The sequence below is a fragment of the Pan paniscus genome, chromosome 10 (assembly GCF_029289425.2).
Source record: "Pan paniscus chromosome 10, NHGRI_mPanPan1-v2.0_pri, whole genome shotgun sequence".
NCBI classification, from domain to species: Eukaryota; Metazoa; Chordata; class Mammalia; order Primates; family Hominidae; genus Pan; species Pan paniscus.
In genome coordinates, this window is record NC_073259.2 from 37,739,690 (window position 1) to 37,756,717 (window position 17,028).

The 17,028-nt window shown below is 44.5% G+C and overlaps 1 protein-coding gene across 5 annotated transcripts in view; it reads right to left on the minus strand.

Annotated features, from left to right (window-relative positions):
• The window catches only part of RBMS2 (RNA binding motif single stranded interacting protein 2), a 94,189-nt gene that overhangs the window by 27,717 nt on the left and 49,444 nt on the right, over window positions 1-17,028 (minus strand). For 4 of the 5 annotated variants that reach the window (XM_034935642.3, XM_055095520.2, XM_063593413.1 and 1 more), the window contains exons 5-9: window positions 15,273-15,430; window positions 5,831-5,910; window positions 5,586-5,695; window positions 5,217-5,263; window positions 4,944-5,037 (exon numbers count right to left, since the gene is read on the minus strand). In XM_034935642.3, the coding sequence (XP_034791533.1) occupies window positions 4,944-5,037; window positions 5,217-5,263; window positions 5,586-5,695; window positions 5,831-5,910; window positions 15,273-15,430 (489 nt within the window). Of the gene's footprint in view, window positions 1-3,243; window positions 4,577-4,943; window positions 5,038-5,216; window positions 5,264-5,585; window positions 5,696-5,830; window positions 5,911-15,272; window positions 15,431-17,028 lie in introns of those variants that run through there. The other variant, XM_055095519.1, reaches the window with a different exon arrangement.

A 17,028-nucleotide genomic window follows, 5' to 3' on the forward strand; every position in this document is an offset into this window, starting at 1 on the left:
TTCAACAAAGCTCAGAAAAGTTTGAATGCCCCACTCAAAATAGAAACATTAAGAAAAACTGTTTTTAAAATATTAGCAATTCTTAAAACTCAATAAATAATCCAGTTTAAAAAAGGGCAAAAAGGAGTTCAAAATTATAGTGAGCTATGATTCTGACACTGCACTCCAGCCTGGGCGACAGAGTGAGACCCTGTCACTAAAAAAATTAGTAAAAAAAAAAAGGATTTGGAAAGATATCTCTCTAAGAAGATATACAAATAGCCAATGAGTACATGAAAGAGGTTCAAATGCAAATCAAAACCACAATGGGATACCACTTCATACCTGTTAGGATGGCTACAATTATTATTTCTATTTTTTGAGACAGAGTCTTGCTCTGTTGCCCAGGCTGGAGTGCAGTAGCGGGACTACAGGTGTGCGCCACCACACCTGGCTACTTTTTTTTTTTTGAGACAGGATCTTGCTCTGTCACCCAGGCTGGAGTGCAGTGGCAGGATCTCAGCTCACTGCAAGCTCCGCCTCCCGGGTTCACACCATTCTCCCACCTCAGCCTCCTGAGTAGCTGGGACTACAGGTGCCCGCCACCATGCCTGGCTAATTTTTTTTTTGTATTTTCAGTAGAGACAGGGTTTCACCGTGTTAGCCAGGATGGTCTCAATCTCCTGACCTCGTGATATGCCCGCCTCGGCCTCCCAAAGTGCTGGGATTACAGGCGTGAGCCACCATGCCTGGCCCACACCTGGCTACTTTTTGTATTTTTTGTAGAGACGGGGTTTCGCCATGTTGCCCAGGCTAGTCTTGAACACCTCAGCTCAAGTGATCCACCCACCTCAGCCTCCCACAGTGCTGGGATTACAGGTATGAGCCACAGTGCCAGGCCAGCATGACTACAATTAAAAGGATAGAATAACAAGTGTTTTACACTGCCACTGGTGGGAATGTAAAATGGTGCAGCTACTCTGGAAAATGCTTTGGCAGTTCCTCAAAAAGTTAAATATAGAGTTACTATGTAGCCCAGCAATTCCACTCCTAGGTATATACCCAAGTGAAATGAAAACATATGTCCACACAAAAACTTGTATATCAATGTTTATAGCAGTATTATTCATAATGACCAAAAGGAAACAACTTAAATGATGACCAATTGATAACTGGATAAACAAAATGTGGTATAGCCATATAATGGAATATTATTCAGCTATAAAAAGAATGAAGTACTGATAAATGCTACAACATGGATACATCTTGAAAACATACTAAGTGAAAGAAGCCAGACGCAAAAAAAATCATATTGTATGATTTTACTTATGTGTAATCACACAATCATACAATTTTCTGAGCTTTGCCTATTATATCCAGAATAGGCAAATCCATAGACACAGAAGTATATAATGGGTTGCAAGGACATTTCAATTAAAATTGGATTTGAAATAATCCAATATTGGATTAAATAATCCAAAAAGATTATTTAATAATTTGGTGCTAGGCCAACTGGTTAACACTCTGAAAGAAAACAGACTCCTATCTTATGCCATACACAAAGATAAATTCCTGATGATTACACATTTAAATGTAAATGTAAAACATAAAATCTTAGAGACCAGATACACAGTATAGAGACAGAGAATACTTTTTTAAATTAAGACAAGAAATTTAGCCAGGCGCAGTGGCTCACGCCTGTACTCCCAGCACTTTGGGAGGCCGAGGTGGGTGGATCACCTGAGGTTGGGAGTTTGAGACCAGCCTAACCAACACAGAGAAACTCCATCTCTACTAAACATACAAAATTACCCAGGCATGGTGGCATATGCCTGTAATCCCAGCTACTTGGGAGGCTGAGGCAGGAGAATCACTTGAACCCAGGAGGCAGAGGTTGCAGTGAGCTGAGATTGGTCCATTGTACTCCAGCCTGGGTAATAAGAGCGAAACTCGGTCACAAAAAAAAAAAGACAAGAAGTTCAAAAGTTATTTATTTATTTATTTTTTGAGACAGAGTCTCACTCTGTCGCCCAGGCTGGAGTGCAGTGGCGTGATCTCGGCTTACTGCAAGCTCCGCCTCTCAGGTTCACGCCATTCTCCTGCCTCAGCCTCCCCAGCAGCTGGGACTACAGGTGCCCACCACCATGCCCGGCTAATTTTTTGTATTTTTAGTAGAGACGGGGTTTCACTGTGTTAGTCTGGATGGTCTCGATCTCCTGACCTTGTGATCCGCCCTCCTCGGCCTCCCAAAGTGCTGGGATTACAGGCGTGAGCCACCGTGCCTGGCCTCAAACGTTATTTATAAAAGAAAAAGACAAATTTAACTATATACAAATTTTAAACTTTTTTTTTTTTTTGAGACATGGTCTTGCTCTGTTGCACAGGATGGAGTACAGTGGCGTGATCACAGCTCACTGAAACCTCAATCTCCAGGCTCAAGCAATTCTCCCACCTCAGCCTCCTGAGTTACTGGGATTACAGGCACGCACCACCTCACCTGGCTAATTTTTGTATTTTTTATAGGGACAGGGGTTTTGCCATGTTGCCCAGGCTGGTCTCAAACTCCTGAGCTCAAGTGATCTGCCTGCCTCTGCCTCCCAAACTGCTGGGATTTCAGGCATGAGCCATCACACCTGGCCAAATTTTAAACTTTTATATGGCAAAAACTAGTGATTCCCACACTATGGTCCCTGGACCAGCAGCAGTGGCAGCAGCATCACCTGGGAACTTGTTGGACATGCAAATTCTTGCCTTCCACCGGTCTTACTGAACCAGAAAGTGGTTGTGATGCCCAGCAATCCAGTTTTCAATAAGCTTTCCACATGATTCTGATACATCACTAAAGTTTGAGGACCACAAATTCAACAGCCAAAAAATAAAATTGGAAAAAAATTTGTAACAAAGATAACATTTAGAAGATTAATACTTACATGGAGTTTTTATAAGTTGATGGGAAAAGAACAAATAACCAAATAGAAACATGGACAAAGCATATGAATAGCAATCAGAGAGAAGCCAATCAAAATATGACAAATGAAATGGTTAAATTCACCTATAGTAAGGGACATGCAAATTAAAATAACAATGTACTTTACATTCATCAAGACAGGAACAATTTTTTTGTTTTTTTTTTTTGAGACAGAGTTTCACTCTTGTCGCCCAGGCTGGAGTGTAGTGGATTTGCGCTGCATGTGCCATTAAGATATACGGGGTTTAACCTGTAATTTAACTTTGACAAAGTTATGAAATGATTTTTCTAATATCTTTTTGAAAAAGTCATGGAGGTCATGGGGTTGGCTTGAAACCAGCTTTAGGGGGTTCGATTCCTTCCTTTTTTGTCTAGATTTTATGTATACGGGTTCTTCGAATGTATGGTAGGGCGGGGGGCATCCATACAGTCACTCCAGGTTTGCGGAGGGTTCTTTTACTATTAGGACTTTTCGTTTTGAAGCAAAGGCTTCTCAAATCATGAAAATTATTAATATCACTGCTCACTGCGATCTCGGCTCACTGCAACCTCTGCCTGCTGGGTTCAAGCAATTCTGTGGCCTCAGCCTCCCAAGTAGCTGGGATTACAGGCGCCCGCCACCATGCCCAGCTAATTTCTGTGTTTTTAGTAAAGACTAGGTTTCACCATGTTGGCCAGGCTGGTCTCGAACTCCTGACCTCAGGTGATCCACCTGCCTCGGCCTCCCAAAGTGCTGGGATTACAGGTATGAGCCACCGTGCCCAGCAAGACAGGAACAATTTTAAAAGAGCAGTAGCACCGATGCCTGGAGGGAAATGGGTACTTTCATACATGGCTGGTAGAAATGTGAGGTGACACAGCCTTTGTGGAAAGCAATCTGGCAACATCTATAAAACTGAAAATCCATATAGCATTCAACCTAGCAATCCACCTCCTGGGATTCTAGCCCCCAGAAATAGAAGCATTCATATATAAAAATATAGCACAAGGGTGTTTAGTGGAGCATTATTGATAGCAGCAAAAAAACGAATCTAAGTGAATGCCCCCATTGGGTATAGCTAAAGAATTCTGGCATATCTGCAGCATGAAATATAATGCAACCATTAAAAAAGATAAAATTAGAGCAGAGGATCTCAACATTAGCTGCAACAGAATCACCTGGAGGGCTTGTTAAAACCCAGATCACGGCTGGGCGTGGTGCAGCACTTTGGGAGGCTGAGGTGGGCGGATCACCTGAGGTCAGGAGTTTGAGACCAGTCTGGCCAACATGGTGAAACCCCGTCTCTACTAAAAAAAACAAAAATTAGCTGGGCGTGGTAGCGCATGCCTGTAATCCCAGGTACTCCGGAGGCTAAGACAGGAGAATCTCCTGAACCTAGGAGGCGGAGATTGCAGTGAGCCGAGATTGCACCACTGCATTCCAGCCTGGGCAACAGAGGGAGACACCCTCTTAAAACAAACAAACAAACAAACAAACAAACAAAAGCCCAGATCACTGGGCCCCATCCTCAGAGTTTGTAATTCAGTAGATTTGGAGGGTAGTCCAAAATTTCTGTTTCTAAAAATTCTCAGATGATGCTGATGCTGCTTGTTCAGGGACCACACTTTGAGAATCACTGGTGTAGGATACTGTTAAGTGAGATGAGTGAATGTAAAAATATATTTAATCTGGTCCAATTTTTGTAAAATAAACAACTCCCCAAATGCTATACATATGTGTATATTCATATGAAAAAATATGACAAATGCTACACAGTAGGACATTAACATGAGTTTACTTGTGGAGTTGGTGGAGGGGGAGTAAGAGGACACCATTAAAACTGTATACCATATATATGACCACATGCACAGATCATCTTTTACGCTGTTATGTAAAATTGTGTGTAATATGATTAAAAGGAAAAACAAAAAACAAGTAGTTCCTAGCCTTATATTACTTCACTTAAAGCACAGTAGTAGGGAAAACCACCACACCATTTTTCAGGCATGAACATACCTGATACGAAGACACAGGAGAGGAAAGGTATGGGGAGAGTGCAGACTGAGCAAGCATCCTGTTGGGGGTGATGTTATAAGGGGCTGGGTAAAACCTGTGGGAAGGAACCTCAATCAGTACTGAGTCACAGGAAACCACAAGGGAAGGGTCCCAACTGATAGGCACAGCCAACGTTCCCTTGACTTTCAAATAGAGAGAATCAAGATGAAGCATTTGAGTGTCTGGACACAGGCCATTATCATTTTCAGGTGGCTTGATTATATAAAACCTTACCCATTCTGAAGAGCTGTGGTGGGGTCATAGGTCAAGGCCATGACGCCCTATAAAGAAAGAACAGTGTTCACGTTGTGAGCCCTTGAGTGAGAATAGGAGCTGGCCCAGAATGTCCAAGGCTGGGAATGTTTTGGTTTAACAAATTAAAGCCTGGACAAGTCCCACTACAGCTGTTTCAGAGTTTTTCTGATTGTGCAGGCCACAAAGCCACACTCGAGAACAAACTGGCAGTATGTTCACAGCCAGCATTTCTCAATTACGTACTGTAGCTCTCAAGCTTTCCACCTAAGCTCACAGAAATCATGCCATGATCATTTCCATTCCACTTTAATGTCGTTAGTACTCCTGTCTCCTCAGAGGTCCTCTTACCATGTCTCCATTCCTTGGCCAAGCCCGTCCATTTTGCACAAATTTTCCTTGGTTCTGTCGTTTCTTTGGCCCGCCATCAGCAAATTTGCAAAGCAAGGGATCGGATGGGGCTGCCGAGAGAGAAGGCAGATGGGCAGCTGAGTCCCACCTCATGTGGCCCAGGCACAGTCATGCAAAGCTGCTCCAGAATCTTCACTGGAAGTAACAACCTGTGGCCCTCTCAGCCTGAGCCCCAGATGCCTCACCTGGTACTCCAGGGGGTGTCTTAATATATTTTCCATTAAAGTGGGTGATGATGGCTTCACACTTCTCTGTGGACTCCATCCTAAGGAGCATAAGAGGGGTTAGGCTCTAGCTTCTCCAGGATCTGTGCTCTCCACACATTGAAAGAGAAAGCAAAGCTCTAAGTTCTCAGCCCCACAACTGCTCCAAATGTTATGACTACAGAAACACAGAGTGTCTGCCACACAAATTCAAGGTTCTTGAAGAGGTAACCCCAGCTTGTAATGAAGGTTCTTTCAACTGGTCCCTGTATGGGATCCTCATAGGAATAATGGCAGTCTTCAGACTATTAACATGGGCCCTCTCTTGTATCTGCCATATAAATAAGAATACAAGAAATAGAGGTTGTTACCATTATTTTTTATTAGAAAATTCTGAATGAAAATTGTTCCTTTAATTTGATAAAATTGTACAAGCTAAGAATTTGCCAATATTTATTTTTTGCTCCTTGTTGTAATTAAGGTCAAGGTCTAATTAGCTATTGATAATATCATTAATATTTCATGAATCTGTGGAAGGAAAAAGCAATAAGAAAGAGTTCATGGCCCATAGTGATAGAAAAAGGAATGTTGGAGTCTACTGAGTCAGTTTCTTGTTGGAGAAAGAGAAATAAGGAATCAGAAGACTGAGATTCCAGCACCACTTTGCCACCCAGAGCTCTGTGAGTTAGGACACTCACAATAACCCTCTGATCCGCCGGGTGCGGTGGCTCACGCCTGTAATCCCACACTTTGGGAGGTTGAGGCAGGCGGATCACTTGAGGTCAGGAGTTTGAGGCCAGCCTGGACAACATGGAGAAACCCCATCTCTACTAAAAATACAAAAATTAGCCGGGAGTGGTGGCACTTGCCTGTAGTCCCAGCTACTCGGGAGGCAGAGGTGAGAGAATCGCTTGAATCTGGGAGGCAGAGGTTGTAGTGAGTCGAGATCACGCCATTGCACTCCAGCCTGGGCAACAGGGCGAGAATCTGTGTTAAAAAAAAAAAAAAAGGCCAGGCTCGGTGGTTCACGCCTGTAATCCCAGCACTTTGGGAGGCTGAGGCGGGCGGATCACGAGGTCAGGAGATCAAGACCATCCTGGCCAACATGGTGAAACCCTGTCTCTACTAAAAATACAAAAAAAATTAGCTGAGTGTGGCGGTGCATGCCAGTAGTCCCAGCTACTCGGGAGGCTGAGGGAGAAGAATTGCTTGAACCTGGGAAGCAGAGGCTGCAGTGAGCTGAGATCATGCCACTGCACTCCAGCCTAGGCGACAGAGCAAGACTCCGTCTCAAAAACAACAACAAAAAACAAAGCAAAACAAAAAAACCCCTCTGATCCACTCCTTATTTGTGCTTTAGAGATAACATCCATCTACCCTACCACATGGTGTTGTGTAGATCAAAGGAGATAATGTATATAAATGTGTTCTACAAATTATAAGGGACTATATAGAACAAGGAACAGTATTTTCACCTATTTCCATATTTAAATTAACTCAGTATATTTAATCTATTTCCCCATATTTAAAGTAAGACTCACATTTTCTGTGCCAATGACCACTAGAAATATGAACCATTCCTATAAAAGATTTTTTTTTTATTTTTTTTGAGACTGAGTCTTGCTCTGTCGCCCAGGCTGGAGTGCAGTGGCGCGATCTCGGCTCACTGCAAGCTCTGCCTCCTGGGTTCACACCATTCTCCTGCCTCAGCCTCCCAAGTAAGCTGGGACTACAGACGCCCGCCACCACACCCGGCTAATTTTTTTTGGTATTTTTAGTAGAGACGGGGTTTCACCCTGTTAGCCAGAATGGTCTCCATCTCCTGACCTCGTGATCCGCCCGCCTCATCCTCCCAAAGTGCTGGGATTACAGGCATGAGTCACCGCACCCAGCCAAAAGAAGATATTTTTAAAAGTCCTCAAATGGAGCCTTTTAGAGAAAACCACACATTAGGTATCGTAGAGCTGTGGTCTTCTGTTGGGTATTTCTACCCCTTACAGTCTTTCCAAAGGGTAAGCAGGCCGTGGAGCATTTCAGAATCTCAAGTTTCTCAAAAACTGTTAAATCTGATCTTCCTGAGGGAGAGCTCCTGACGGCTAATGATCAAGGCTGAAGTCCCCTCTTACAATAGCTCCTCTCAAATGGTTTCCAATTCTTTAGAAACAACAAAGTTGGGGGACTTTAGCAAGTTGTCAATTCACACATACAAAATCAATTTTGATGACAGAACATCTTGGTTCTTGGCATATAATTCAGAAGGATTTTTTTGTTTGTTTTTTTAGATGGAGTCTCGCTCTGTTGCCCAGGCTGGAGTACAGTGGTGCAATCTCGGCTCACTGCAACCTCCTTCTCCCAGGTTCAAACGATTCTCCTACCTCAGCTCCCAAGTAGCTGGGATTACAGGCATGTGCCACCACGCCTGGCTAATTGCTGTATTTTTAGTAGAGATGGCGTTTCACCATGTTGTCCAGGCTGGTCTCAAACTTCTGGCCTCAAGTGATCCGCCTGCTTCGGCCTCCCAAAGCGCTGGGATTACAGGCACAAGCCACCACACCTGGCCAGAAGAAATTTTTAAAATTCCTGTTTTAACAAAATCCTTTCCACTCCCATCTACTTATTTATGAGAACAAGGTTTCTCAGCATGAAAACAAAAAGCAGAAACAGAACTGGCATTAAACTCTCCCTTGTTACAGTAATAAACAATATTAATTTATGCTTACCTGTCCTCATTAGAAAAATCTAAACAAAACAAAACCTATCCATGTCATAGATACTTCTGTATATGCAATAAAATTTACTTCTATAAAATAATTTGGCCAGGTGCGGTGGCTCACCTCTGTAATCCCAGCACTTTGGGAAACTGAGTTGGGTGGATCACTTGAGGCCAGGAGTTCGAGACCAGCCTGGCCAACCGGGTGAAACCCTGTCTCTACTAAAAATACAAAAATTAGCTGGGCATGGTGGCATGCACCTGTAATCCCAGCTACTTGGGAGGCTGAGGCACAAGAATCGCCTGAACCCGGGAGGCGGAGTTTACAGTGAGCTGAGATCACACCACTGTAATCCAGCCTGGGCAACAGAGCGAGACGCCATCTCAGAAAAATAAAAAAAAAAAAATTTGGGCCAGGCACAGTAGGCTCATGCCTCAATCCCAGCACTTTGAAAGGCTGAGGCAGGAGGACTGCTTGAGCCCAGGCGTTCAAGACCAGCTTGGGCAAAACAGTGAGACTCCAACTCTACAAAAAAATTAAAAAATTAGGCCGGGTCCAGTGGCTCACGCCTGTAATCCTAGCACTCTGGGAGGCCGAGGCAGGCGGATTGCCTGAGCTCAGCTCAGGAGTTCGAGACCAGCCTGGGCAACATGGTAAAACCCAGTCTCTACTAAAATACAAAAAATTAGCCGGGCGTGGCGGCATGTGCCAGTGGTCCCAGCTACTTGGGAGGTTGAGGCAGGAGAATTGCTTGAACCTGGGAGGCAGAGGTTGCCATGAGCCAAGATTGCACCACTGCAATCCAGCCTGGGCGACAGAGTGAAACTCCATCTCCAAAAAAAAAATTAAAAAATTAAAAAATTTGCTGCCCCCACCATCCCCCCACCAAAAAATTAGCTGGGCATGGTGGTGGGGGCCTGTAGTTCCAGATACTCAGGAAGCGGAGGTGTAAGGATCACTTGAGCCCAGAAGGTCAAGGCTGTAGTGAGCCAGGATTGTACCACTGCACTCTAGCCTGCACAACCGAGTGAGACCCTGTCTCAATAATAATAATAATAATGATAATAATTTTGTATGAACATTTTATTTTATTTTATTTATTATTATTATTTTTGAGATGGAGTTTCGCTCTTGTTGTCCAGGCTGGAGTGCAGTGGTGCGATCTCGGCTCACTGCAACTTCCGCCTCCTGGGTTCAAATGATTCTCTTGCCTCAGACTCCTGAGTAGCTGGGATTACAGTAGCTGGGGTTACAGGCGCCCGCCCAGCTAATTTTTGTACTTTTAGTAGAGACAGGGTTTCACCGAGTTGACCAGGCTGGTCTCGAACTCCTGACCTCAGGTGATCCACCCACCTTGGCCTCCCAAAGTGCTGGGATTACAGGCGTGAGCCACTGCCCCTGGCCTTGTATGAACATTTTAATATATTTATGTTGTCTGGGCAATTGTGAGCTCATCATTGTAAAGATAACTTTTTTTTTTTTTTTTTTTTTTGGAATCTCACTCTGTCATCCAGGCTGGAGTGCAGTGGTGTGATCTCAGCTCACTGCAACCTCCATCTCCCAGGTTCAAGTGATTCTCTCACCTCAGCCTCCTAAGTAGCTGGAATTACAGGTGCCCACCAACACACCTAGCTAATTTTTATATTTTTAGTAGAGACAGGGTTTCACCATTTTGGCCAGGCTGGTCTCAAATTCCTGACCTCAAGTGATCCGCCCACCTCAGCCTCCCAAAGTGCTGGTATTATACAGGCATGAGCCACCATGCCTGGCCAAAATTTTTAATTTATATACATATTTTTGTTGCAGAGAAGTATGACAAGATGATCCATAAAGACTTTATAAAAATATTTTACACTAGAATACAATTCTATAGAGAAATGGAATAGAAACAAAATTCTATAGAGAAATGGAATAGAAACACAAGATCAAGAAGAAAAAAGGAATATAAGAATGATATGAGATTTATGACTATAGTAGTCCCCCCTTATCCTCAGGAGATACATTCCAAGTCCCCTAGTGGATGCCTGAAACCATGGATAGTACCAAACCCTAGATATACTATGCTTTTTCATCTGATGGCCACAATGGCTACTAAGTGACTAATGGGTGGGTAGCATTTGCAGTGTGGATACTTTGGACAAAGGGTGGGATGGAGCGGACAACATGAAATTTTTTATTTATTTATGTTTTTGAGACAGAATCTCACTGTGTCACTCATGTTAGAGTGCAGTGGTGTGATCTTGGCTCACTGCAACCTCTGCCTCTCAGGTTCAAGCAATTCTACTGCCTCAGCCTCCCGAGTACCTGGGACTACAGGTGCACACTACCACTCCTGGCTAGCTTTGTATTTTTAATGGAGATGGGGTTTTACCATGTTGCCCAGGCTGGTCTTGACCTCCTGATCTCAAGTGATCTGCTCGCCTCGGCCTCCCAAAGTGTTGGGATTACAGACGTGAGCCACCGAGCCCAGCCTGAAATTTAATCATGCTACTCAGAATGGCATACAATTTAAAAACTTTGTAACTATTTCTGGACTTTTCCATTTAATATTTTCAGTTGACTGTGGGTAACTGAAACCATAGAAAGTAAAACCATAAATAAGGGGGGACCACTCTATTTTTTTTTTTTTTTTTTGAGATGGAGTTTTGCTCTTGTCTCCCAGGCTGGAGTGCAATGGCGTGATCTCAGCTCACCGTAACCTCCGCCTCCCAGGTTCAAATGATTCTCCTGCCTCAGCCTCCTGAGTAGCTGGGATTACAGGCATGTGCCACCATGCCCAGCTAATTTTGCATTTTTAGTAGAGACGGGGTTTTTCCACGTTGGTCAGACTGGTCTCGAACCCCCGACCTCAGGTGATCCGCCTGCCTTGGCTTCCCAAAGTGTTGGGATTACAGGCGTGAGCCACCATGCCTGGCCGAGACTACTGTATTTAAATTTAAAAAAAAAAAATAGCCCTTTTTTTTTGAGGGGGGGTGTAGGGGTAAGGGGGACTAGGAAGTGGCTGGGGGTCCTATGGGCCCATAGCTCCATCCCCAGGGCAAGACCCACCCCATCTGCCTCCAGCCCTATCCATATTCCTGTATTGATTTATTTATTGAGACAGGGTCTCACTCTGTAGCCCAGGCCAGAGTGCAGTGGTGTGATCATGGTTGACTGCAGTTTTGACCTCCTGGGCTCAGGTGATCCTCCCACCTTAGCCTCCCAGGTAGCTGGAACTATAGGCACGTGCCACCATGCTCAGCTAATTTTTTTGTTTGTTTTGTTTTTGTAGAGATGGGGTTTCACATGTTGCCCAGGCTGGTCTTGAACTCCTGAGCTCAAGTGATCTGCCCGCCTCAGCCTCCCGAAGTCGGGTTTTTTTTTGAGACGAGTCTCACTCTGTTGCCCAAGCTGAAGTGCATGTCGCCCAGGCTGAAGCGCCTTGGTGCAATCTGGGCTCACTGCAAGCTCCGCCTCCCGGGTTCACACCATTCTCCAGCATCAGCCTTCCGAGTAAGCTGGGACTACAGGCGCCCGCCACCACGCCCGGCTAATTTTTTGTATTTTTAGTAGAGACGGGGTTTCACCGTGTTAGCCAGGATGATCTCGATCTCCTGACCTCATGATCCGCCCGCCTCGGCCTCCCAAAGTGCTAGGATTATAGGCATGAGTCACGGAGTCCGGCCAAAGTCAGGTATTTTTTAAATGAATGATTTGTGTATCAGATTGCTATGATATTTAGATCTCATTTGAATACATTTTTAAACGAAGTAACAGTTTTATTTTAAATGCCAATATTTATAATTTGCTGGAAATCATACTTTGCATGAATCTGAATATATGAAGAAAACTTGTAGACATTAACATAGAAACATACAAGAGATTTCATAGTTTTTCAAAAGTCTCTAAAGCCACAGTTCCTAAACTGTGCTCTCAGGCACTGTGGGTGGCTGTGGTGAACTCAGAGGGTCACAACGAGGGTTATTTTAACTCTTTGAAGAAAAACAGCAATATCTGTTGGAGAATGTGTGCACTACTAACTCAAAATTGTACACTGCTTCAACATTAGTTCCCCCTACAATCCTTTTGATAGATAACATCATATTTTCACAAAGCTGGGTTTAAATAGTTGCTATGACAAAAGCAAATACCATAAGAAAACCAATACGTAACAGGAAATGAGTGTGTAGGTGTCCATTCTGATACCAAATTTTGAGAAGTTGTGCAATTCCAACAGGCACATATTCCATTAGTAAGTATAGTTAGAATGAAATAAAGACATGCTCTCTTTCAATGTTTGTGTATTCTTTTTTCAAACAGCTACAAAGTTGTTAAAGCATAAACACTTCTTAAGTTGTATGGACCATGAAGTTACTGCTGTCAGGAAATTTTTTTAAAAAGTTGTGTGGACTGGCTGGGCGCAGTGGCTCATGCCTGTAATCCTAGCACTTTGGGAGGCTGAGGCGGCTGGATAACCTGAGGTCAGGAGTTCGAGAACAGCCTGGACAACCTGGTGAAACCACATCTTTACTAAAAATACAAAAATTAGCTGGGCATGGTGGCGGGCGCCTGTAATCCCAGCTACTCAGGAGGCTGAGGCAGGAGAATCACTTGAACCCGGGAGGCAGAGGTTGCAGTGAGCCAAGATTGTGCCATTGCACTCCAGCCTGGGCAACAGAGTGAGACTTCGTCTCAACAACAACAACAACAACAAAAATACAAAAATTAGCCAGGCGTGGTGGTACGCACCTGTGGTACGCACCTGTGGTACGCACCTGTGGTAGGCGACAGAGCGAGACTCCGTCTCAAAAAAAAAAAAAAAAAGTGTGGACCATTCAGTTACTTAATAAATTGAACTGTTAGGTATTTCTTTTGGTCTAGGGTGAAAAACTATTAGATAACTAAGGGTGGCACAAACTGAGAAAGGTTAAGAACCTCTGCTCAACCTGCAAAATAAGTTCGATGGTCCCAAGCCTAGGAACTCTCCTTTAGATATACACGGGATTGCCAGCAGGTGGTGCTACTAAGCTTGAGTCAGCTGGGGAAGAGGAACTATTTCTTTTCTTCTTCTTTTTTTTTTTTTTTTCTTTTCTTTTTTTTTTTGAGATGGCGTCTCGCTTTGCCGCCCAGGCTGGAATGCAATGGCGCGATCTCGGCTTACTGCAACCTCCGCCTCCCGGGTTCAAGTGATTCTCCTGCCTCAGCCTCCCGAGTAGCTGGGACTACAGGAGCCCGCCACCATACCCAGCTAATTTTTGTATTTTTAGTAGAGACGGGGTTTCACCAGGTTGGCCAGGCTGGTCTCAAACTCCTGACCTCAGGTGATCCACCCGCCTCAGCCTCCCAAAGTGCTGGGATTACAGGCGTGAGCCACCACGCCCGGCCAAGAGAAACTATTTCTTGTTCCCAAGGTCTGAAACACTCAGAGTAAGGGGGTGTTCACGGACCAGACAAGATATAAAGCAAAAAGGGGTGCTTGGCTCACTTAGTCCAGTCATTTTGAAACTAAAAAAAAAAAAAAAAAAAGTCAAAAGAATCTCCTTTCAAATAAAATCTTAAAATAAATAAAAGCAGAGCCATTTCTTAAGTGGGCTAAGGGAGGCTGATACCCTACGACAGTGAGGGCAGATACCAAAGCCCAAAGAAGGGCACCTGGGAAAACTGCAGGTATAGGGAATACTGTGGGAAAATTACTCATCTGAATCAATCTCCACTTCAGAGAGTGAACCAAGGCTCACAAGCTCTGATATCACAGGTGCAGAATTGTTCTGGAATAGAGGTCTCCCAACAGATCTGAAAAGGAAGATCAAAACTTCTACCTCATCCTACTGCTCTCAAAGCCAGAAGGATCAGGGCTCTGCTCTAACACCCACTCCTGTAAGACCCTGGGCAAATCATTTCTACTGAAGAGTTCACTTTCCTCATCTGTAAGATAGAGAATATTTATCTCACAGGGATGTTGTAAAGATTAAATGAGACAAGATGAGAAATACTCGGTAAACTATAAGAATATACAGAATTTTTTACTCTGGTTGGGTCTGGATTAAAGGAACAAAGCCTAGAGTACTTCCCTAGGAAGTAGTAGGGAGCTTAGCCGAGTGTGGTGGCTCATGCCTATAATCCCAACTGCTTAGGTGGCTGAGGCAGGAGGATCACTTGAGCCCAGATGTTCAAGAGCAGCCTGGGCAACACAGCAAGACCCCATCTTTATAAAAAAAAATTTAGGTGGGGCTAATGTGTTTTTGAGTATTGTAACCTATAATAAAATGAACCTTTTTTTTTTTTTTTTTTTTTTTTTTTTGAGACAGAGTCTCACTCTGTTCCCCAGGCTGCAGTGCAGTGGCATGATCTCAGCTCACTGCAACTTCTGCCTCCCAGGTTCAAGCAATTCTCCTGCCTCAGCCTCCTGAGTAGCTGGGATTACAGGCATGCGCCACCACGTCTGGCTAATTTTTGTATTTTTAGTAGAGACAGGGTTTCACCATGTTTGCCAGGCTGGTCTCAAACTCCTGACCTCAGGTGATGTGCCTGCCTTGGCCTCCTAAAGTGCTGGGATTACAGGTGTAAGCCACCGCACCTGGCCTAAAATGAACTTTTGACTTACCATCAAGTATTTTTGAATAATAGTAAAGTATTTTGACCTTGTGTGGGAAAGGCATAGATTTTGTTTTCTGGTGACCCCCAAGTGACATTTGTTATTAACCTCATCATTTCCCCACTCCTGCCATCCTCACCTTGCAAAGCCAACACCTCTGCTGGTCCCACTGGTATCTCGAAGGATACGGGTGGAGATAACCTGGCCAAAGGGCTTCAGCATCCCCTCCAGTTCCTGCTCATCCATTGACAGTGGGAGGTTTGAGATGTATAAATTTGTGGGGTCCTGTTCCTGTTGCTGTGGAAATAACAGTGAGAAAATGAGGCTCACATCTCTTATCCCTCTCCCACCCTCAGCCCTCCTCACAAATGACATTTCAGAAAAGAGACTATAGGAAGGGTCCCACATAAACAAAGATTATTCTATTTGTTAACACCCAGTCCCACTACCACGGGTTGTATATTGAGTTCCAGGAGGGAGAAGTGCAGATTTAATATTTCTAGTACTATACAAGCCCATCATACAAGTCATAAATGGTGTTTGGCTGTCTCTTTTAGAAACAGGCAGAGCAGCATTCCGGCTCTCCCCCAGCAGCCGGTCCCAGAGGCTGGATTCCCTCAGACTGCCTTGCTCCTTGGCTGGCTTGTTTTGAGCAGCCCCTCCCCACTTCTCTTCCGGCCACGCAGAATCCTCTAAGTAGGAATGCCTGTTCACTCCCTGATGGAGGAAGAGCAGGAGGAGGGGAGAAGGGAACAGGGAAAGAGCCAGATGCGGAGTTCACTGTGTCACCACGGAGCCCTGAAAGCTACAGTCTCCTAGGACCCTGAAGGCTCGTAAACCTTTGAGCTTTTGTCAGAGGGTTTTACTCCTGGAAGAAGAGGTAGGAGAGCCCTTCCAGGGGACAGAATGTGCAAAATGGCAATATCATCCAATAGTTGTATTTTTAAGAATTTAAGCAGTCACTCTGCCCTAAACAGTGGTCACCAGCAACCTTAATCCTCTTCTGCCTTTTCCTTTTGTTTTCCTTTTCTTTAACCATTACAGAAAAGGTGTCTAGCAGGCCTGCCTCACAAACTCTATGTATAATACTCATAACAGCTTCAGAAAGGCAAAGGGACAGCCAGGCGTGGTGGCTCATGCCTGTAATCCCAGCACTTTGGAAGGCTGAGGTGGGCGGATCACAACGTCAGGAGATCGAGACCATCTTGGCTAACACGGTGAAACCCTGTCTCTACTAAAAATACAAAAAATTAGCTGGAGGTGGTGGCGGGTGCCTGTAGTCCCAGCTACTTGGGAGGCTGAGGCAGGAGAATGGCGTGAAGCCGGGAGGTGCAGCTTGCAGTGAGCCGAGATTGCGCCACTGCACTCCAGCCGGGGCGACAGAGCGAGACGCTGTCTCAAAATAAATAAATAAATAAAATAAAATAGAAAGGCAAGGAGACAATCCCACCTAACAGAAGAAGTGAGAGAAAAGCTTCTAGATTTCTAGTAGTCTAGGTGAAGACAACAGTTTCAGACAGATCTGAGGAGAACAGACAGTTTCCTCCCTTGATGTGGCTTCCCTCCTGCCTCCCCAGCCCACTACCCAGCCCGTATGGGGAACAACATTAGGAGGTGGAGAGCATTGTTCTGAAATTCTGAGTTGCACAATTGACTTGTTCAGAGAATGTTGCAAAACCACCACAAGCTGTCTGGTAGGGAAGTGGGGCCAGGGTGAATAATATAGGGAACACAGGGAAGCAGCAGGAGTACTGGAAGAGGCCACCTTACCTTTCTTGCTGCCAATAACTTGGTGAAAGGAAGAGAGCTGATAGAGCTACCTGCCATAGACTTTGAATACATCTTCCTCCAGCAGCCAGGGGTGCTCATGGACTGTCTAGAAAGCACCGCGGATA